The sequence below is a fragment of the Myxocyprinus asiaticus genome, chromosome 45, assembly GCF_019703515.2.
Source record: "Myxocyprinus asiaticus isolate MX2 ecotype Aquarium Trade chromosome 45, UBuf_Myxa_2, whole genome shotgun sequence".
NCBI classification, from domain to species: domain Eukaryota; kingdom Metazoa; phylum Chordata; class Actinopteri; order Cypriniformes; family Catostomidae; genus Myxocyprinus; species Myxocyprinus asiaticus.
In genome coordinates this window covers 28,493,299-28,516,415 of record NC_059388.1, presented here as the reverse complement: position 1 = coordinate 28,516,415, position 23,117 = coordinate 28,493,299, and the positions used below count along the sequence as shown (strand labels likewise).

The window sequence follows — 23,117 nt, the reverse complement described above, 5'->3', positions numbered from 1 at the left end:
GATTAGTGCTGTCCCTGGCATCCGCGTGCATTTCCTAAAGTTTGGGGTATGTGTAATTCATACTTGCCGTATATTTTGCTGAAGGAGAGGACCAAAAGTCAAAAAGGGTCAAAAGTCTTGACACCACTTTATTCTGTTTACACTTGTCACAGTTTTCCATGTGATCTACAGAAAAGCTTTCTTGTAGCAGCAATGAACAGTGGATTCTTAGTGGCTTATGTAACGGTAGCCAGCTGGTAGGTAGTGACTAGCGACTGACGCTAGAGGCTGTAGCCTTTAGCCTCCTCGTTAGAGCGCCTGCCTCCCATGCCAGTTCGAAACCCACTCGGCGCGGGTCGAGTAGGACAGTGGTGCCGTGACCCGGATGGGAGTGAGGTTTAGGGGGGTGAGTGTAACGGTAGCCAGCTGGTAGGTAGCTGTGCAGTGTGTAAACCTCACTCCCCTGGCCTCAAGAGGCGCACTAAAGACTGGCACTAGAGGCTGTAGCCTTAAGCCTCCTCATTAGAGCGCCCGCCTCCCGTGCCAGAGACGCCGGTTCAAAGTAGAAGGACCGGTTGGCAGACCCTTTTACCCAAAGCAACTTACAGTGCATTTATTACAGGAACAATCCCCCAGAGCAACCTGGATTTAAGTGCCTTGCTCAAGGACACAATGGTGGTGACTGCTGGAACCAGCAACCTTCTGCTTACCAGTTCTGATCTTTAGCCCACTACGCCACCATAACTCAGTTTTTGCATTAAGATATGACTATTCACATTTTCTGCTCTGATGGGAGTGGGCTGCGCCCCCGTTGCCGAATCTCAATCACGTTCACATGCACTCGAATTTGCCGCAATGGCAATACACGCAAGAACCAATGAAGTTCTATGCGCACGCCTTTTTCTCCTTATATGGTGTCAGGAGTGTTTGCTGAGCTGACGTACTTGCTTGCGCCCCAGATTTTAATGGGTGAAGAGGAAGGTTTTCGCTGTTTATTAAAACTTATATTTTGATCTGTTCCTCACACAGTGCTATTGTATGGCTTCAAAAGACTTGAAATATTGAGCACAAGTGATATGGACAGCCTTTATGGTGCTTTTATGTGCACAACCACAATCCTCTCATCCCTCATACTTGTGTTCCACAGATGAAACATGTCATACTTGAGGGTGAGATATATATTTAAATTGCTCCTGCAAGCAGTATCACTTTTATTATTCTATATAATTAAAATGTATGTATTTGTATGTATGTATAGATAGATAGATAGATAGATAGATTTTCTATGAAGGTATGCATCACCAACGCTCAGCCTCAGTGCCACAGAGTGCATAGTTTTCCATTAAATTCGACCCAAATCATTATTAAAGGACAAAGATTATTTACTCTAGCCATCACTGGATGATATATTGTGTATATGTATCTTTCATATAGCTTGCACAATGTATTTTCAGTTACAAGTATGACATTTTGTGGTTTGACAACTTGAATGAAATACCTATTCAAGGCTACAGAGAAATTGCATAATCAGTTTGCACAGTTACACCAGTTTCACACACTAACCTGCAAACTCATCATTGTCATTAAAAATGTTTGTTTATGACATCCCTAATAGATAGATAGAATGATTTGTTTACATTTTAATTTTTGACAGCTTTAGTAGTCTTTGCCTGTTTTAACATTCTGGCAGTGCAAACATGCGATTTTTCGGATGTTTGATTGTCTGCTGTGGGAAAACTGTAATTCTTACCAGTTAGTAAATATACAGCACACTACGTCTGAACAGTCTGAAGGTCTATGCCAAGTTTGGTGCATGTAGCTTAAAAGCTCTAGGAAAAGTTACAGTTGATTAATTTCGGTCTTTGTTTAGGGAATTTGGAAAAACACTAAACCATGTCTGTCTTTGTCAAGCCAACATAATTACAGAACAATGTAGGCCTAGTGACAAAAAGTTCATTCAGATTATTTAGATTAGTTGAAAAATTTTAATAATTTCAAAGGGGGTGACCTAAAACAACTGATAACCACCTAACTAAGCTAGGGGTGTAACGGTTCATTCATCTCACGATTCAGTTTGGTTCACGATACTGAACTCACGGTTTGGTTAGTTTCACGATTCTTTAAACTAAGCCAGAATCAAGAAATGTTAAGATAGAACGTTTTTATTTTTATTATTATTACTTTATAGACATATGCAAAACAGTTTGTTTCCTTAGAAATGTAGCTAAAAGTACTGTTCTTAAAAGTGCTAAATGGTCCATCAGAGATGTACTGGGACTAAAAACAGCCTAGAACGGGGCAATGGTGACACCATATGGAAATATTAGCTAATAATTCATGCTCTACTGAAAATACGGAATTATGTTAGATACATATGCTGCTTACACTGTCACTGAATACAAACATTTAAAATATTTTTAATTAAAATTTAATTTTTAATTAAATCTACATATTCTTTTCAAAAATATATATTTAATTGAAGTGCATGCTTATCCAGGTAAATAATAATAAGTTACTGATGAAATCAAATCAGACATGACATTTGACATTAGGATTATATTCCACAAAGCATTATTATACATAATATTCAGAATTATATATAGTAGATTAATATGGCACTTTCATTAAACCTCTGTAAACGTTGCACGTATTGGATAGAATAGACGCTAAAATAATTGAAAAACAACATTTAAAAATAATAATAATCTCCACGATGCGCATCGTCATGTTTTTGAACCACGATGTATCATGCCACAATAAACCGTTACTCCCCTAATAGTGAGTGTCGTTCACACTGACAGTGTTGTTCCTCATACAAAATTCATTTCATTGTCTTTTTTCCATACAATGAACAGACTGATCTCACAGTGAAATCGGAAACAGTTGGTCGAATTTTCTTCAGCTACAATCAGTCGGGGCTTACCGAAATGCGAAACACTGCCTCCATTGGTCAAAACTGTAAGTGTTGTTGGGCGTATGGGCACGTGTGAGCTCCATTTTCCAAGTGAAATGTCCACAGAGGGGCGCCAAATGCGAGCTGTGAAGCAAGTTGTTTTCAGCTGTACAGGTTGTAATACAGTGAAGAGTAATGCATATTTTATGAACTGTACCCCCGAACACGAACCCCAAATTTTAACCTAACCATAAGTGAAGTAAAAATGTAATGTTAGAGGGAAAAATGCAAGCTCTGAATCACACTCATCACTGATTATGCAAATGCGATTATTTTATGGTTTCCTCAATGGATCAGAACCCGGGTCTTCCATGCTGCTGACACAGTGTGCTTCTGGTTGGGCTACAAGGGAAAGGTAAACATATTGGAGCCGATGCCAAAGCCGATTTGTGTGGATGTGGCCTTAATTTTGTAAACAGGGCATCACAACAGTAAGATTCATGAAATTCAAAATTAGCTACTGAGACGTACTGTTCAAGTCCAGAATAACTGGATGCAAGATGACAAGCCATCCTTGCTCGCTTTTCCCTAACTTTTTCATCAAGTTTTAAGCAGTTCCCATCCTCTGATCCTAACTGAAAGTCTCTGAGGTTAATTGCAGTGGGAGTTGAGCTGAGCGTGTGCTGGTCAGGAGTGCCTACCACATCCTCTGACCAGTGTAAGACGTCTTAAGCACTTTCACTAATTAGACCACCTGTTTAGTCCCCTTTAGAATCAATAAAGGAGTCAATCCTTATCGTAAAGCATGTAGCAGTGACAGTGTTCATCATTAATTAGCATCAGAACTATGGGAACAACCCTAAATGACCTTAGTGCAGGCCCATTAATGTTAAGTTACATTTTTAGTCATGTGCGCTATTGCATACTTCAGTTTAGGGGTTCGAACAAACCCTGGCATGTAATTCATCACGCACTGTTTGGGTTACAGACATGAATGATACATCAAATCATGTGGCTTGTTAAGGAGAGATGTTTTATTACTTTTGTAAGTGATCAGACTTTCAGATGTTCCCCTGTTGGATGATAAAAAAAAAGGTGAAAAAATCCCATAGACTTGCATTGAAGGAGGGACCCGAGCCATATCTAGGAACAGAATATCATAGAGACTTAGTGTGGTCTGAAAGAAAGAAAAAAACTACCTAGCAACTGTATAGCAATGCGCTTAAAATTTGTCAGAACACCTTAGCAACCGCTTTGCTATGCCATAACAGCTACCCAAAACAGTGTTTTGCATGGGCAAGGGAATCATTTATTTTCTTTAGCAAATGTACATATCCAAAAAAGCAAAGAAACAAAAAAAGTTTAAACTTTTATAATGACAGAAAAAAATGTTTAAACCTAAGATTTTCTTTTTTACATGTCAAATGATAAAAAAAAAGGTATAAATACAATTGTAAGAACCTGAAACCTTTCTGCATTTCTGCATTAATAGCCCCTAAAACGTGATTTATACCACAAAAAAAGAGAAGACTATTTAGCAAACTACACACATTTTACCGACCTGCATCTTTACAAATTACAAGTAAAGTATAAGCTGTCAAGGTCATTGGTGAAAAGAATTCTAGAATGGACATATCTGGAGTCAGTTGGTTGTTGGAGCTGTTGGAGCTCCATCGCTAAACCCATAGGCTTTTATTAGACCATAGTCAGTCAGATTTACAAATGACAGAAATTCAGCACCGTAGCTGCTCTCTTTAGCTTGTAGGAGCAGGCAGTCCAATTTTTGCTTTATACAGTAGTGTTCTTGAATTGGTTATGTAATTCTTTGGACATTACAAAATATTTTACATTATATGTTCTTAACATCAGTACACTGGTTCTATATCGGTTATACTGTACTTTACAAAAGTGCAGATTTATGTGCACTAAGAAGTACTTAGGAGTATCCAATGTGCCATATGGCTAAGAGTCCAGTCATAATTTCCCTTATACTGTATAAGACGTGCTATAACTCAATTTAAATAATTAAATAAAAACAACGATACCTTAATCACAGATGAGATAAATTGACTTGTTACAAGTAAATTGTACTTAAATTATTAAGTTCACTTTACTTGAGCCAAATAAGTACATTTACTTAGAAAAAGCATGAAAACTGATTGTCTGTACAACTGATTGTACAGCAACAGTTACAGTTACAATTAGTCAGTAACATTTTTAAGGTGAGTCTTAGCAAAAGGTCGGTTTAGGACCTCACATCCTTCATAATAACATTTGTGTGCGATGTCACACATTAGTACAATTCAAAAAGCAAATTAGATTAAGAACAAACATTATATCATACGCTAGTTTTTCTTTATAGAAAATGTAGATCTTCCAATCTCTTGTCAGGGAGAGAGAGAAGAGCTTGTGCTTATTACGAATTATGAGTCATGGGCTTGTCGCGGTACACCCTCTCCATCAAGGTCATTAAGAGCGGAGCTGATGCATAAAACAGTCCCTTGAGTATATAACGCAGGTAACACGAGAGGAGACGTTTACTTGTAGAGCGGAAAGACCACAGTACAACTCTTCCTCAGTGGACACATTAACCACAAAGACAAAACGAGGAGGGAGGACATGAAAAGATTGTGCTGGGACTTCCAGGATTTTGGGACAATCTGAGTTTATGTATACAGCCACGTCAGACAAGTGGCGGATGTTGAGTTTAAACTTTAGCACACAAAGAGACTTCCAGCATGACTGGTTATGGCGTTGTATGTGGCCATCAAGTGCAAAGAGTAGTACACTGTGTCTCAGTAGTTTGAGGAACATAATCAGTACAAGGACTTTTTGAATGAAGACAAGACTAAAGTGTGTATTATTTATCTCCTCTGAGCTTTTTTTGTTGTTGTTGTTGTTGTTGAGATTACACAAATACATGCCTTCAGATTGCACTGTCATGGTAACCTTGCATTTATACCTCAAAAGAGCCCATTCATTTTCCTCTAATGCAAGAGTTAAACTCATAGTCACAACAATTAGCACATTGTCCGTTTATACAGCTGTAATTATTATTCTAATGACACAGATTATCCTGTACTTGTTTCATCATGTAGCATTGATACTGTAAATGGGTTAACCCAGTTATAACGGAGCATGACAAGAATATAGAGTTGAAGTAGCCATTTATTCGACAGACTAGTGCAACGAGCAGTAATGGATTAGCAAAATCCTATTACAAATAGCAGGCCAAAAATTCTGCCATATAATCTCAAAACAAACAGCAAGTGATTACTAATGCTGGAAACTCATTTGGAGCCAAGCGTCTACTTAAAAATCAAAAACCGTGTGGAAAACTGCTAAAAAGTTCCTGTCACCAGTTTGTATTCGAGGAGAATACAGAATTGGGTGTTGACATGATTTGTGTGATTTTAGCCCATATGCCAGACATCCTTATTAAACAGTGCGTACATACATTACACCATATGAGTCATTTGACTGAAATTATTTTCTATTTGTAGGATAAATTAAATCCACAGAGATAGTGAGATTGCTTCCATCCATTGCAAATGGGTGGGGGTTGGGGGGGGGGATTTTATAGCATTTTAATAATACTTTTTTTAATTATTATTATTATTATATTAAACATTTTATGTATAATATTATTATACATTATTATTATTATTATATAAATAATATTATAATATTAATATTTTATAGAACAAATATTCCTAAAGGGGAAGTGTTAGGGTTATATATATTTTTTTAGCCCACTACCAATCTATTGCAAGACTGCTTACAAATGCTGGATGCTTATTTGCTTATAAATTGTTATAAGCATCCAGAATGGGCTCAGAAGTGATCTGAGGATCTATTTAGCCAAAGTTTAATTATGCAATACATTTTAATTTTCTGTTTGCAGCAAAGTGATCAATTATAAATTTAAAGCAGGCAGGGTGGTACAGCTAATTTCATAAGGCTTCATGTGAATGCATTCAGCATGGTCTCTAATCTTAAATCAGAAATATAGGCCATTTCATGCACTGACGGCTTTATCCTTTGGGTACCTTTCGAGTCTACATGGACAAGCCATATGTCAGTAAGAATAGGATGTGTATAATCCACAGTCAGAAGGTTATTACAACTGTCATATTATGGCTTGGTCATCTCCATGGAAACTAGGGAAAGTGCATTGTCTCTCCTCTTTGCACCCTTCCCTGCAAACATGTTATATGAGGACTCCATATTGGCTCTTAGACTGAATAAATAACATCCTATTAAAAGAACTATATTTTTAAACATCTAAGAAATATAGTTGTAAATATTATGTAGCTGAAACAAAATCTTCCAGTGTTGGATGAATATGATCCATTTGAGTACACGTGTTTATGTAAAGGCCACCCATTTCTTTCTCAAATGTTTATCTTTGGAAGTCAAGAGTCTGTATAATTTAGCTGGTGCTGTGGACAGTAGGATGGACACAGGGGCAGATAAATGCAGGACTTCGAGAAGGACTGACTTTGCACCAATTGTTTGACATTTTGCTTTGGCATTGAAAGAATCTCTCTGTCTTACACGCTGACGTCAACTTTGATTTGCAGCCACAGTTTTCCTTTCAGGCGCTTGGAAACTCAGGTAAGTACTTCTGTCTGTAAACAAATGATGCTTAAATGGTGATAATGTCCATTTTTCATTAATCTTATTCCAACAGAGTCTGACCTTACAAACAAGAATTAGAATTAGTGGTAACACGGTGTCAATACATGTAGGCCTAATAGAAATTATTGTAGCCATTTGTTATAGTGGGGCATGTTGACACCAGTGTCAGAAAATAACTTTTACATCAAGGGGCAAAATTTTCCCCCTGTAAATGATTTTCAGGGGCATTTTTTTTACCTTTATGTATATATATGCATATATTTACTTGTCAAATAAATTCTCTATTTGAGTAATTACACCATATGTTTTATGCAATAATATGTATTTCTAACCTGTCTTTTCAAATCTACCTTCTTTTAAAGTTTACCCAGTTAATGTTATTGTGTTCACTTGTTTACCCAAGAGCTATTAGAAATATGATACAGTCATTTTAGTTTGGAAGACAGAATGCATAAAAGTACTCAAATTTGAATCAATATACATTTGTGCAGTTTACTGAGAGATAACCCTTGTGACAACTTGCCCCGGTCACTTCTTTCTGAACTAATGATCTGTAACGAATTATTTAATGTGTGTTAGACACATTAAAGAAAGTTGTTATAAAGTGTTACCGTATCATTAAAATTACAGAGCCTAAAATGACCAGCGCGCGTATTTACGCAAGATCGGATCAGTAGCGGCTCCATCCAGAGACCCTTCAGCTCGGCGCTCTCATCACGTGCTTCAGCTCAATCCATCCAACAGCTTCAAGCAGAAGAAACTGTTTTCCACAGCTCAGGAAAAGGCTTGTGAAAACCGACAATACTGACGTAAAAAAAAAAAAAAAAAAAAAAAAATTTAAATTAAAAAAGATTTAACTATTCGGAAACATCGAGCCGAAAGCGCAAAAGATCGGATGTGAGTGGCGGCGTTGGCAAAACCTCCAGGACCAAGTGCCTTTCCGCGTCTCTAGCAAGCCGTGGGAAGTTTCTTTCCCCATGAAAACCATCTGACACACATGATCTGCTTCATACACACTGAAACTGGACCACTGGGGATACTTATATATCCATAGATTGTATAACAGCCAAGAGAAGACGAGGCAAGGAAGTGGATCGTGTATAAACTGAAGGGTTTGGTGAGTATATTACAGCTGTTCTTCTATGACAACACACAGACAGGCATTAGACATTTTGACCTAATTCATCTCGTGCTTACATATTATGGATATGCATTGCGTGCGCACAAGACATGACATGATTTATAATCGGTCTGGCGGAGCGCGAAGCTCTCTGTGTGTGTTAGAAGACGAAAAAAAATCAACATCTGCTCGTTAAAAGTAGGTCTGCATGAGAAGTGCGGTATGTTAGTGCTGTTTACTGGATTAGTTGTGATGATTGTGACTTATTGCGCGTCATAATTACCGCGCCATGGCCATAATTATAATCATAACGGCTACTGTTTTTTTTAATCTTCGGTTTTATTATGCATACTCAACCAGCGCTTTAATGCTGTGATACAGCAGAGTTACAAATGCGATAGTCTCAGCCTGTCTTTTATTTCTTTGGATTTGTCACTCGTGGTTTCGGTGTGGATTCATATATGCGCTGCTGGTTAATTAGACGCACTTGCGCATGAGCTCTGGTTGTCATGACCACTAATCCACATCAATTCACCAAACCGCAGGCTGTTTGACTTCATGTCTATGGTGTAGTATATGTGAGAGTGTACTTTCTAGATAGCTGTGATTAAAACAATGTATTCATTCGAAATGTGGTGCAGTGGTTAAGGATCTAGGCTGGTAGCTAAAAGGTTGTGGGTTCAACCCCTAGAAGGGATGATGCGTATCACATTTGTGTCCTTGAGCAATGCACTAAACCTCAAATTATTCCAGAGGGAGCTAATCTGTAATATGTCTAGTGACTTTAAATAAAATGCATCTGCTTAATGACTAATTAGTACATGAGGTACATGCAAGCTGTGATGAAGACTGCAATATTTCAAAATTAACTTGCATGCTTGATACAGTGGTGTCCAAAAGTCATTTTGCATTTAAACCTGGAAATTTTTTTTATTTTATTTTATTTTTTTTGGGAAGTTAAATGAGAAAGAAATATTTAAGATTCTCCACTATTGTTGTGTCACTAGTCAAATATAAATAAATTTGTTACATTTGACCACGTTAACCCCCTTGTTCAAAAGGTCAGATTTCGTTGCTTCCATTGAAGCATACAAGATGCTCTTTGGCCCATTCTCAGATCTGATGAATAACATGAATTCAATTAGAAAAAAAAATAAATAAGAAGCATTTTTCTAGTGGTCTGAGACTTTAGGACCCTACTGATGTCCAATGATTGGTGCATTTGTGGCAGGCTCTAGGATTTATAGTTCAGTTGATGTTTCAGTAACGGCACTGGCTCTGCTCAAGGACTCATCAAGTTCAATCAGAATGTACAGTCAGAGCTTGAATAGCTAAATTAACAGCCTGTAAGGGTCAAGAGACCTTGGAGTCTCAAATAGATGTCGCTTATAGAAGTGTCTTACATATGCAAGGTATAAAGCGGTTGTTCTCAACTGGTGAGTTGTGAACCAAAATGGGTCACAGGTCTGTTCTTATACTGTAGGGGGGGAGGGGGGGTAAATGCAAATAAAAATGCTACTAACCATATAATTGTGCATAGTTAGGATAGCAGAGTGAATAGGCTTTACAACTTTTAAAAGGGAAATGCTTACCATATCTTTTATTGTTCACATCAAAGGCTGTGTGTCCAATCAACGCCCAAATTTATCCGTCACCTAGAAGTGAGCCAAATTACAGGTGCCAACATGGACAGTTTGCTCGACATGGCCATGTCACAATATTAGTGCATTTCAGATTCATTTTTAGGAAATGTTGTTTACTTTTATACAATTAACAATTTAGGTTAATGCCCAATGATAAAACTGGGTCCTGTAGCAAAACCTGTTTAGACCAGCTTGATTTAAAGGACTTGAGGTGAAGTTGTGATATGTTTCCTGTAGAGATCATTTTAAACACCTGGTTGGGGAAGGTATAAATAAACCAGTTACAATCGATGATGCAAGTTGTCACTTAAGTTATGATCCTAGTCTAAGAGTTTTGTCATAGCTTTGTCAAAAGAACCATGGTGCATTCTTTCTATTTTTAACATGATTGGGTGATTTAGCCACCCACAGATGCTCAGTTGCTTTGCAAATAATAAATCTGTCAGATTTTATGACAGATATAGTAGAGATTTATTGATCTTCCTGTCACGATTCCTGACAACATTGGGTTTTGCAAAGGCCACAAAATACTGACAGCGATGAAAGGAAAAGTGGTAACAGTGCATAATGCTGGAAAACTCCCATTTAAAAGTTTAATTAAGAGTCGTGCTGATAGGGAATAAGGTTTATTAAACTTTGAATTATATAGTAACGCTAGATTTTTTTCAGAAGAAAATATGAGTGGTGTTTGCCCTTCCAAAAGTGGCTGGCACAATGAAAGTGTGGCTAACAGGGTGCTGCTTTGCTGTTGCTAAGGAAGGATATTCTGGTTCATAGATTTGGATCGAATTCCTCTGTTAATGTAAGTTTATGGCATTTTTATCTGCTCAGTAAGGCACATGACTATGAAGATAGCACAAGTGGTCCAGGACAAATTATGCGATCGAGTTTTATACTTAGCAGTAGGGGTTTGTTCAAATCCCCAAATATGAGCTATGGCAATAGTGATGTTATATAGTAATTAATAGTTTGGTGAAAATGATACTAATGGTTCAGTGAGTGGCAATGTACAGGCAAAAGTCTTATTAGTTAAATGACAACAGCTATTTTAAATCTGGAAAGTTACATTTCTTTTAAACCATAACTTGAACAAACTCATTTATTTCTTTTGGTATTGCTCCATCTCAAAGTGGTTGTTGAGATTAAATTGGCCTAAAGCAATGTACAGGCTAATGCACAGAAGCACTGAGTGAATGCTTGTATTATTAGATAAGACGAGTATAGGGCATGCCATTGTTTACACAGTAGCAAAGACAATTTTGGAAATGTCTTCAAATTATTGCCACAATTGTTTGCCTTTATTTCATACTTTGTGTTTGGGTTTTAGAAAGAAAAAAAAAAACATTGTATCACTGTAAAATCAAATTAGTTGACCTTACTTAGCTTTTTTAAGGCAACTGGTTTGCATGCTTTTTTTTTCTTTTAAGTAAACACACTTATTTGGCTCAAGTAAACCAAATTAAAGTTTAACATAAAGTAACATAAACTACTTACAAGTAAACTTAACTCATCTGTGATTAAAGTATCATTGTTTTTATTGAATTATATAAATTGAGTTATAGCATGTCATATACAGTATAATTATGATTGGAATCTCGGTTAGCCATATGGCACATTGGATTCTCCTCAGTACTTCTTAGTGCACATAAATCTGCACTTTCATAAAGCACAATAGAATTTATTCAAGGGCTTATGGGTATTCCACACAGCCGCAATTGTGTTCTTGATAATTTTGAGTTAGTAGTACTTGAAGCCAAAGTTTAATGAACGTATATATTTGAGTTATGATTCCAAAATGTGACATTTCAAGTACTGTTTAATTAGGACCACTTAAATGTTTTTATTAATGACAGCTTTAGGGTTTAGAGAGTAACTTAATTAAAATGAGTAAGACTAGTAAAAAATTAAGCTAAGTCGAGTAAACAATTTTTTTTTATAATTTGAGATAACTATTAGTATTTACAGTGCTTTCACCGCACAGTATGGCTGGGATTTCTTATTCACAACCGGTTCCATTTTTATTACTAGAACAGCTACATTTGGAAATTTACTGGAAATGAAAGATTTTTATAACATTCGGTTCTGTTAACGGTTCTTGAACATCTTCATTTTATTGACAATGCTGACGAAACACTAAATACACAATGTGACTAGCACATTTCAGCTCACGAACAAGTGACTCTTATGAGTCGGTTCTTTTAAAAAATCGGTCAAAAAGACCCACATGCGTTATTGATTTGAATCGGTCTGTCATTGAACTGGTTCATGAGGTTCTTCACTCAACTGTAAGTCATTACTTTCGAACCAAGAATTGTTGTTTTTGTGCAGTAATGTATATGGTTAGGACAGATTATTGAAGGGGGGAATGCTTCCTCAAAAGTAAAAAAAATAAAAAATATTTTATGGAATTGTTAAGGAACCAGGATCGTTAAGTGGAATTGATTCAAAACCAGAATCACAACATTGCATTTGCTTTCAATCCCTTCCCCACGGGGGCCTGGATAGATGCAGTAAAGACGCAGGCTATCACCCCTGGAGTTCGCTAGTTCACTAGTTTGAATCCCAGGGCGTGCTGAGTGACTCCAGCCAGGTCTCCTAAGCTACCAAATTGACCCGGTTGCTAGAGGGGTGGAGTCACATGGGGTAACCTCCTCGTGGTTGCTATAATGTAGTTCGTTCTCGGTGGGGCGCGTGGTGAGTTGTGCGTGGTTGCCGCAGTGGATGGCGTGAAGCCTTCACACGCGCTATGTCTCTGTGGCAACGCGCTCAACAAGGCACGTGATAAGATGCACGGGTTGACGATCTCAGACGCGGAGGCAACTGTGATTTGTCCTCAGCCACCCGGACTGAGGCGAATCACTACGCGACCATGAGGACTTAAAAAAGCACATTGGGCATTCCAAATTGGGAGAAAAAATAAATAAAAAATCCCTTCCCCGCAATCAGGTTTCATTCCTAGTTTCCATTTTAATGGACCAGACTCATCAATTATTCAAACAGCAACAATTTTGGAATCATTTTAATTTTGTTAGACATTGAGCCTGTTTACATGCACACCAATACGCTGATTACTCTCTAAAATCAGCTTATTTAAAAAATCTGACAAGGCAAGAAATGTACACGTTAATTTTAACGCGTTTACATGACATTTGAAATAGTCACGTTATTCTCTACTTTTGACATCAAACCATGAAGAGGCATGCGCTCAACATGTGCGCACACTGGATAAGCCAGTAAGAGCACGGGGTAAGGTGTTAGCATGGCACGCCAAATCAGAGTAATGGGCAAAAATCAATCCATGTCGATTGGGTTATTCATAAGCCATTTATGGCCGTTACAACAATAAAGGAACACGGTTTATTACGTTTACATGACCGCACGCGTTGTCGGCTTATTAAGCATAGTCGGTGTCAGAACGTGCAAGTAAACGTGCTCATTGTTTTTCCAAGATTTACACAATTCAAACATGTACTTCCTACTTTTGAGTCTTGTTCTCAGAATGTTATATATGAGATGAGGAAATGCTTTCCACAGACAGTTGCATGTTTCTCCTGGGAGATGATCTTTCTGCTGCTATGTTTTTGTGTTGTCACTTCAATCAGTCTATGAGAATTAAAAGAATATAATTGCATTTTTTTTTCATGTTATATTTAAACAGTGTCAAATTTATACTATAAAAATAAAGCCATGTTCTTGTTGAAAACACCTTATGGAAAGAGAAATGAATTGTCTTTCTTGCAGGGGTGCATGCATAAATGCCAAGAAATTGCATAAGAGAGACGTCGCCCAAGGAAAACAAAATAATTTTATGGAGGATGGACCTGACAAACAAGGAGAGACGGTCACCGGAGAATGGCCCAAACTCGGCAAGGGGCTGTTGCTCAAGTCTAAAGGTACTCTTTTACTCTAACACCTATTGGACCTTTATTCTCTGGTGGTTTCAATTGTCATATTATAAATGCCACCAACAGCCTGTCGATTCCTGAAGAGGAACTGGTGTGCTCGGAAGCTCCCAGGACCGTTGGTTAATGGGTAACAGGCGCTGTGACGTCAGTAGGTCAAAACAAGATTTAGCTTCAGTTTGTAGTGGAATCTAATTCTAAATAGCCGAGTGCAGGGAACAGAGAGGGTTTTGAGTCACTACTTCTGACGAGATGATTATGGCTAACGATGTAAATAATGAGAGAGACATGCTTAGCAGTTCCTATGTTATGAACACAACTGTTGTTTTATGACAGCGTCCACAGAAGATCCATTCAGCTATGTAAACTCTCTTTATAACACACAGTCATGTGCATCATTGAAGGCATTATGAGGTTATAATGTAGAGGTTGATTTTGCAGGATTTCATATTTATTTGTATAAATTTTTCTGTAGAAGATCTTTCCTCACATTATGTTGCCTAAAAGACTTTTAAATGGCCATCTACATTTTCCCTGTAGACTTACCTACTTTTTTGTTATTAAAGACCCCATGACATGGTTAGACAAACACTTGCTTGCTAATGACAACCACCACAAAAAAAACAAAAAAAACAAAAAAAAACAAAAAAAATCTAAGTATGTTAAAATCCCCTAAATCCCACAGATTTAAGACCAAGTCACACTAGGCTTTGAGCATGCAAAATTATTTTGGACATAACAACGGACCAGGATATTATGTCATGAGGGCTTCTGGTTTTAATAAATACTAAATCACAAATAATATATATTCATAATGTTCGAATATATAGTCTACTCACTCAGCTACAATAAAAACACGTGGCTTTAAAACATGTATTTTTTTAACTAAGTCGACAGGTCGGTGAATGACATTACGTTCTTCTATTGGTCACATGTCTTCTTGTCATCCAGATTCGCAGTTCAGAGTTCACCAAACTTGAACTTCCCTCTGCGGTGTAGTGTAAAATTTCTTTACATGAGCTTGCACTTACAATTTTGATTTCATGGGGTCTTAAAGAATATGTAGCTAACTAAAAGAAGCTAAAACATAGCTAAATCAGGACAGTTGTTTGGTTTATAGTTGTTTGCAATAGTTACAGGATGGATATTTGGTTTAATTAAAATCTTTATTTTAAATGCCATTTGAAAACTTCATCAGTTGTGTTTATTACGACTGATTTGGTGTAATTTTATGCCTATGTTTTCACATTGTGGCATATTGCAATGAAAACTAGTCTCCTCCCCTTCGTGTTGATACGTCTTGTTCTACTGATAATTACTTACACAAATACCATGCGGCAAAATACAAGCATCAGACAATAGGCACCGCAAGGAAAAGGATCTTTATATAGTCCTATACAATAAACCAAAAGAGCACACACACACAGTCGCAGAGAGGGGTTAGGGTGGGGTTTCACCCATTCTATTCCCCCCTTAGGGCAACTAGGGGTTAAATGCCTTTTTAAAGAGCATAACAGTAATAGCAGAAGATGTTATCAGCTGACTTGCGCTGGAAATCAAACTGCCGACCCTCTGGGCTCTATAGTTTGAAGGACTTGAGAGTGTTCTGCTGGGGGTTTTGAGCTCTCAGACTAGCCGTATAAAAGACTCAGTACTTAATTAGTGACATAAAATTTTAAGATTTGGCACAAGAGATCTGAATTAAAAGCTTGTTTTTGCTTGGGATTAAATTTGCATGAGACAACAGTGCAAAAGCCTCTTAGAAACTAGATTATTTTGTACAGCAAGCAAAGGGGAAACAGAGCACAATGAAAGGGGTATTTCTAAGAAAAGAGACCATGCAGGCGTGCAGTAAATTTCTCTTAGATGTGTCCTGATCATAATTCTCCAATACATTTTAACAGAGGCCAATTCTGATTTCCAAATTCTTTCCTTTTGCCTGAAGTTTGATCTTTGAAATTATCTGCATGCTTTAGGAACACAGTGCAATCTGATGAATGAAGGTATTGTAATTGCACGCATACAAACCCTTATAGCAAAACCAAAGCCGATTAGAATGGTTTCCAATGGTGTGCTAGCTGTACAGGATCTGAAGTGAAGGAGCATAGATGAGAGAAAGTAAAAAGAAGAGTGATGAGACAAGAAAAAGTTTTACTGTGGCACATATAAAAAACATGGCATTACCACAGACCATGTCTAAAAAACATTGTAATACCATGGTACTTTTTTGTGAGAAAGATAACAGAATAGGCTATTATTTGTGAAGAAGGAAATAAAAGAAAAATAGGATATGCATAAAACAAAAGAAAAATGCTTAAATACTGTAAAAGCAAAAATGTTCCCTTTTTTATCTTGCCCTCCAAACTCAATACTTCAAACTCAAGAATTCATATTATTTTAAAGGAACATTGGAGGTACGTTCTAATTTGTACTGCCAGAAGGAAGTACATTGGAGAATACCTCCAAACATGTTTAACAGATTAATCCAAAGTAATTCCTTGATGCATTTTTTTGTTTTGTAGCCTGTTTCTCCCTTGTAATTCACCTTCTTCTGACAGATTTTACAGGAAACACCCATTTATTTTATTTTTTTATGAATTATAGCATCAATTGGCAACATACTGTATGCTCTTTAGAAATAGAATCTCCTATAGCATGATGTTGTCAACCTACAAAGTCATTAGTTTCTCTTATATCACGGAGCTAAGGCATAAACTACATGTGCTGCATCAGTGCTGACGGGCAGTCGGCCGCATGCTTGGGAAATCCATGAGCGCGTGAAGAGACCTTGAGTGAAGAAATATCTGGACTGTTGTAAAAGCTGAAAATTAGCCCAGAGGCCATCGCAAGCACGTGTTGCTGTTGGCAGCTGCTCAGATTACTGTGCCCATGTGTAATGTGATCTAAGTTGTGCTCCAAGGAGATAAGACGTGCCACTGCATTGACAGTGCAGCCATACATTTATGAAGATTTTAAGTCTGTGACAGCCACTGGGACATGCGTGCAGCCTCCCCCAACACTCCCCCCTTCATGATAGAGAGATTTTGAAACTTTTGAGCGATTTGTTTGTGTAGTTGCTGATACCTTCGACACTCATTTGCTCAGTAATTTGTGGTTATATTCTGTGCTTGTCTCATCATGGGAGAACTCTTCTGGCATGCCAAAATTACCTGGTGGCGTGAGTGTGCTTAAGATTAATTTAGACACACTCTTTAACACTCTTTGTCTCATGCTTTTACTTTTCCCGTATTTGAATGTGACTACTACATAATATTGAGCTGTCATCTGTTTACATTTTCTAAAATAATTCCCTAATGAATGCCGCTCAGCATTAGATATGTCCCACGCACGCTTTGCTGTATCCACCGTGGCCAACAGTGGCCATAAATCTTTCAGAAATGTGAGTGCTCCCGTCCCAGCTCAAAAACACAATCCATTATTACTGGCCATGATGCAGGGTTTGCGTGACCCAGAATAGAGTTGCCTGGTTGTGCGATAACTTGGTTAAGAGAGCGGTATAGACGGTAGACTTAATACAATGAAGAAACATTAATGAAGAAAACATCCTGAGCTAATTGACTGATTGATTTAGGGGTTAGAAAAAACATCTTTAGATCTTTGATAGTGCTGTCCGCTGCACATGGACAATACCAGACATGTAAATTTGCTGATAAATTGTGATTGTCTGGGTTTGTTGTTTACGGAGGTGAATTGTGTTCCATACAATTCAAATGATGTGCTCCATTGGTATGCTGGAAAGCCAGTAATAAAACCAGTTCAAAAAGAGCTTTTATGTTGCCAAGGGATAGCACAGAGCAACCATAAAATTAGAGGTGAGCTGGATGAATATATATCACAGTATTCATTTTTAGGACTGTCAATTGATTAAAAATTGTAGTCGAATTAATTACATGGCATTCCGCATAACTATTTGAATTAAACACAAATTGATTGCATATCAGTATTTGCTGAGAAAAGCCCCAAAGGAAGGTAATCCAATATATATAATGCATAATGATTCAAATAATTATAAATATAATATGATATAACATAGGGCCTACAGAATAATAAATATAATAATTCAGATATTCAGATCAAAATATATTTAATTATTGTGAAAGACTAATAAAGCATTGATTAGATAAAACAAGTGGTTTTAGAGGTCAATATATTGTTTGTTTTATGCCCATATCATTAAACATAAGTCTGCAGTCGACAGCAATCCATTTGAGACTTATTGTATGTCTCTGCAGAACAAAAATGGGCTTTTCCCAATCAGTGGGCATTTTGAAACCATTGAGATTCCCTACTTTCATTGCATAGTTTAGAAACACCCATCCTGGTTTGGAAACACCCACCGATTACAACATTGAGATTCCCTTCTTTCATTGGATAGTTTAGAAACGCCAATCCCGGTTTGAAAACGCCCACAGATTGGAAAACACCAAATATTGTTTCGTAGAGACCTATACTTGATCCATTTTGCATTAGAATTTGTCAGTCTTGTCAATCAGCATGCGTTTTTGCGTTCCATTTGTGCTATATTTAATTGTCGTCTATGTGTGTCAGAAGTGTAGTGTAGTGCATCTCACTGGTTTTAACGTCATAAACGGCAAGATTATAGGATGCTGTTTCAAGTAGCTAAATAAAAGTAGCTGAAACTTTAAAAATCAAATCGCGAGCAGATGTGCTTCATCTAGCTGTCAATAACTCATTCCGTGTAAGCAGCTGTCATTCTGTGGCTGCGCTGGTTGTGTGGTTTAATGAGAAGCGCTGACTACCCCCTGCTGACGCGGCTCGTGAGAACACAAAGTTACATATACTTCGAGTCTGAATTGCTCCAATGGTAGAAAAATACATACTTTTATTACAGTACTTAAATAGAGGTCGGGGGCATGATTAATTGCTTTCATTTTTAAACGGACTATTTTTTGTGAAATTAAACACAAAATTAACATGTTCTGGGTGGTTGCTAGGGTGTTATTGGTGGTTACCAGAGCATTGCTAGGTGGTTGATAGGGTTTTCTGGGTGGATGCTAGGGCATTGTTAGGTAGTTCCTAACCCTATACCGTGAGCTCAGAGTTTGTTAATCAATGGTATATGCTTCTGTTGAAGCCATCAGTTGACATTATTTCAATTTCAGTTAAAATAAATGTGTGTTTAGTAGAGGAATTTATGCTGAAGAACTACACTACCCATGATCCTGAAGGGCAATAATCCACCAATAAGAGAATCACAGCAAACAAAGTGCACCAAACAAGCTCTGCAGCAACTCTCCGCCCACTTTGATGAGCACTGTGAATGATGCAGTAAAACTAGGTCTTACGTCATTCGTCATTCGCAATGCTTTATGTGATTGTAATTCATGCCCTTGTACCTTTGTTTTTTAGTCTGATTTTCAAATACTTTTATTTTTTATTTTATTCAAATCAAAGTTTGAAATGTTGTGATTAATCTCTGAGCTGTTTTTATTTTATTTTATTTTTTTTTTTGGTGGGGGCTTAGAACTCTTTTGTAAAGGATTTGATGAAATCTCTATGGAGAAAATTTACTTCCGGAAACAAGACGCTGAATAATTGGATGGGCACTGTTGCTCTCTATAAAATCAGTTTTAAAAGGGCTTTTATGTTGCCAAGGGATATCACAGAGTGGCCATTCACTTATTTTTTTATTTTTTTTATCAGAAAATGTATTCTGATCCTTATAAAGAAAGCGATTCAGTCTTTGTACTGGAAAAATTCACACAGTGTGTTGAAAGATGACTGTATATCTGTATATCAAATCATCATCTCTTCTCTTCTCTCATTTTCCTTGCTTTTCCACCCTCCTCTCCTCTACCTTTCTGTTGATAATTAATTCGGATGCAGTGGGTGAGGATGTGTGTGTGGGAAACCCCACAAGAGTTCAGATCCACCGCTGTGCTGAGGAAAAAGCACTACGAATGCTGATGATTTTGGACTGGAAACCTCAGCAACAGGAACAAAACGATAAAAGTGTCACTAGTGTTTCATCATCAAAACCAACAACAACCTATTTGTCCTGTTGTTTTGATCAAATGGAGGCTTAAGTCAGTGTGGTTGCATGCAGCAGCAGCAGCAGCATCACTCAAGAGCGTAACATAAGCTCCCCTAATCCGCTTTTTGTCCCCACTATCCATAATGCAATGCAGTTTGAGAAATGCAGCCACCCCCCACCTAACCCTCCATCTCTCATCAACTACGATTTAAATGCATATTTATGAAGAGATGCTTCCATAGCCAAAAATAGGTTAATGAGGGAGAGTGCAAGTTGTGCATGCTGTATCTGACAAAGTGCTGGTGAATAAAATCTTTCTCTGTGTCTCTCTCATTACAGATGTTCCTCGTGGCCTTGTCCTTTACCTATTTTGCTAAGTCATTATCCGGGAGTTATATGAAAAGCACAATAACCCAGCTGGAAAGACGCTTCGACATCCCCAGTTACTTAATAGGTGTCATTGATGGCAGCTTTGAAATAGGTAAGAACCGGATCTTCATGCGTCAACAAACCCTCAGCATCATTTCTCTGTGATTCGGTCCCGTCACCTCAGCCAACCAGTTGCTAAGGCTCTCGTCTAATAGAGACAGCATAATACTGAGACAACATGTGTGCTGCAATTTACTGCTGTCATTTATTACACAGAGTAGTAGTCCAACAGACTGAGTAATACAACGGGAAAAGGAAGCACAAACTTGTTTTAAACAGGAAAAGCAGAACTGTGATGTTACTTCACAACAAATATGAATCCAATTTTTTTTTTTACGTTTTTACTTTACAATAGCTGTCCTGTGCTCTGTGCTATAGTAGTGTGTATAGTTGTTTGTAAATATTTTTCATTATTATTTTTAATATATAATAAATAATATCTATTTATTTAAAATAGTGTTTTAATATTATTAAAACAGTAATTTATTCTTATTAATTTATTATGAATAAATGTAATATTTTATTTGTATTATTATTATTATTATATACTTATTGTTTAATACTTATTTCGAATTTGTATTTATTATATTATTTAATATTAATATTTATTTAATAGTTTTATTTTATATGTTTGTTTAAAATTGATCTTGAGCTATCCCTTACTTAAATGTACTCTGGTAGTATCATGGTATCATATGGTAATAGGATTACTGCATTCATATGCCAGGATATTTGTTTATACGAAAGATACTTTAAAATATACCATGTTAATACCATTATGGTAGTGTCCAAAAAAATTCATGGCTAGGAATAGAAGAGGTTAAAGATCACAATTATTAACTAGAGTAGTGGAAGCAGGGCTAAACCCTTGTTAACACTGCTGCAGCCACCTTTCACGGGGCCCTAGCAACCAGTGTTTCTATAGGAGTGTTGCCATGGGAACGGGACGGGGAGCGTAGCCGAAGCATGTAGCAGCCTCATAGAGATCATGTGTCAGTGTTAGCATCTTGCTCTCTGTTGTCTTCTGTCCCTGTTATCAACAAGTGCTCACAAACTTCTGTCACAAACTGCTGGAACAAAAGCTACTCTGTGTGTGTTTGCAAACGGTGTGTTAACGTTTGGTTGACTTGCTTCTCTTTGGTTAGTCTGACCTCCTCGTGTGCTAACACTGGACTAAACTTCTGAGAATTCCTCTCTCATTAAATCTATGAAATGCCCTCTTTTTTTGTGTGGACTATTTACTGTTCAGAGCTTTGATATCCACACAAAGACCTCCCTTTATAGACTGGTGAAGCTCAGATTAGACTCAGAAACCACCAAATTGTGCCAGTAACTGTTCCTCAACTGACAAAGGAGTCAATCATATATAAATTAGTTGCTTGTTGGGAAACACAGTGTTTAGGAAGTTGGTGGATCGGATACTTGCATTTAAGGGTGAATTTAAGTGTTGGCTGTAATCTGATTACAAAGTAATTAGTTAATGTAATCTCATTACCTTTTAAGTAAAAAAATGTATTGTAAAGCATTGCATTTAAAATTCTTGTAATCAGATTACAGTTACTGATTTTCAGTAAGGGTAATTACTTTTAAGTACGTTACTTGGGTTACACATATTTCTAAAAATAATATTATTTTATAATACATAAAAAATATGTTAATATGTGTACTTTTTATTATGTCTGTTTGCGTTTCTGTGACAGCTGAAGGGGATGTGACAATGAACGAGGAGGAAAAAAAATTCTTTGAATTTGTTAAACGGACAAATAAAAACTTTTCAGTGAAAAGTGTTAACTTCACTTTTAAGTTAAAAGTAATTAGTAGGGCTGTCAAACGATTAAAATTGTATTTAAATTAATTACATATTATGCCAATTAATTAATCGAATTAATCGCATGCATAAATATTTGCTGAGAAATCCCCTTAAATAACAATAATTCAAAATACTGTATATGATTAAATAATTATAAAGTAATATATAATATACACACACTACCGGTCAAAAGTTTTGAAACACTTGACTGAAATGTTTCTCATGATCTTAAAAATCTTTTGATCTGAAGGTGTATGCTTAAATGTTTGAAATTATTTTTGTAGACAAAAATATAATTGTGCCACCATATTAATTTATTTCATTATATATCTAAAATTTAATTTACATTTAAAAAAAAAACCAAGTTTTTGAAATTGATGACTTGGACCAAATAATAAAGAAAAGCAGTCAATAAGTGCCCAACATAGATGGGAACTCCTTCAATACTGTTTAAAAAGCATCCCAGGGTGATACCTCAAGAAGTTGTTTGAGAAAATGTCAAGAGTACATTTCTGCAAATTCTAGGCAAAGGGTGACTACTTTGAAGATGCTAAAATAAAACACAGTTTTGATTTATTTTGGATTTTGTTTAGTCACAACATAATTCCCATAGTTCCATTTATGTTATTCCATAGTTTTTATGACTTTACTATTATTCTAAAATGTGATAAATTCTAATAAAGA

General features: G+C 36.8%; 1 protein-coding gene across 2 annotated transcripts in view; it reads left to right on the top strand.

The window, feature by feature from the left end:
• Positions 1-7,322: 7,322 nt before the first annotated feature.
• Positions 7,323-23,117, top strand: part of LOC127434822 (solute carrier organic anion transporter family member 1C1-like) — a 38,823-nt gene continuing 23,028 nt past the window's right edge. The window contains exons 1-4 of one of the 2 annotated variants that reach the window (XM_051687824.1): positions 7,323-7,489; positions 8,144-8,630; positions 14,018-14,169; positions 20,534-20,675. In XM_051687824.1, coding sequence (XP_051543784.1) covers positions 14,032-14,169; positions 20,534-20,675 — 280 coding nt within the window. In that variant the 5' untranslated portion in view covers positions 7,323-7,489; positions 8,144-8,630; positions 14,018-14,031. The remainder of the gene's footprint in view (positions 7,490-8,143; positions 8,631-14,017; positions 14,170-20,533; positions 20,676-23,117) is intronic. The other variant, XM_051687825.1, reaches the window with a different exon arrangement.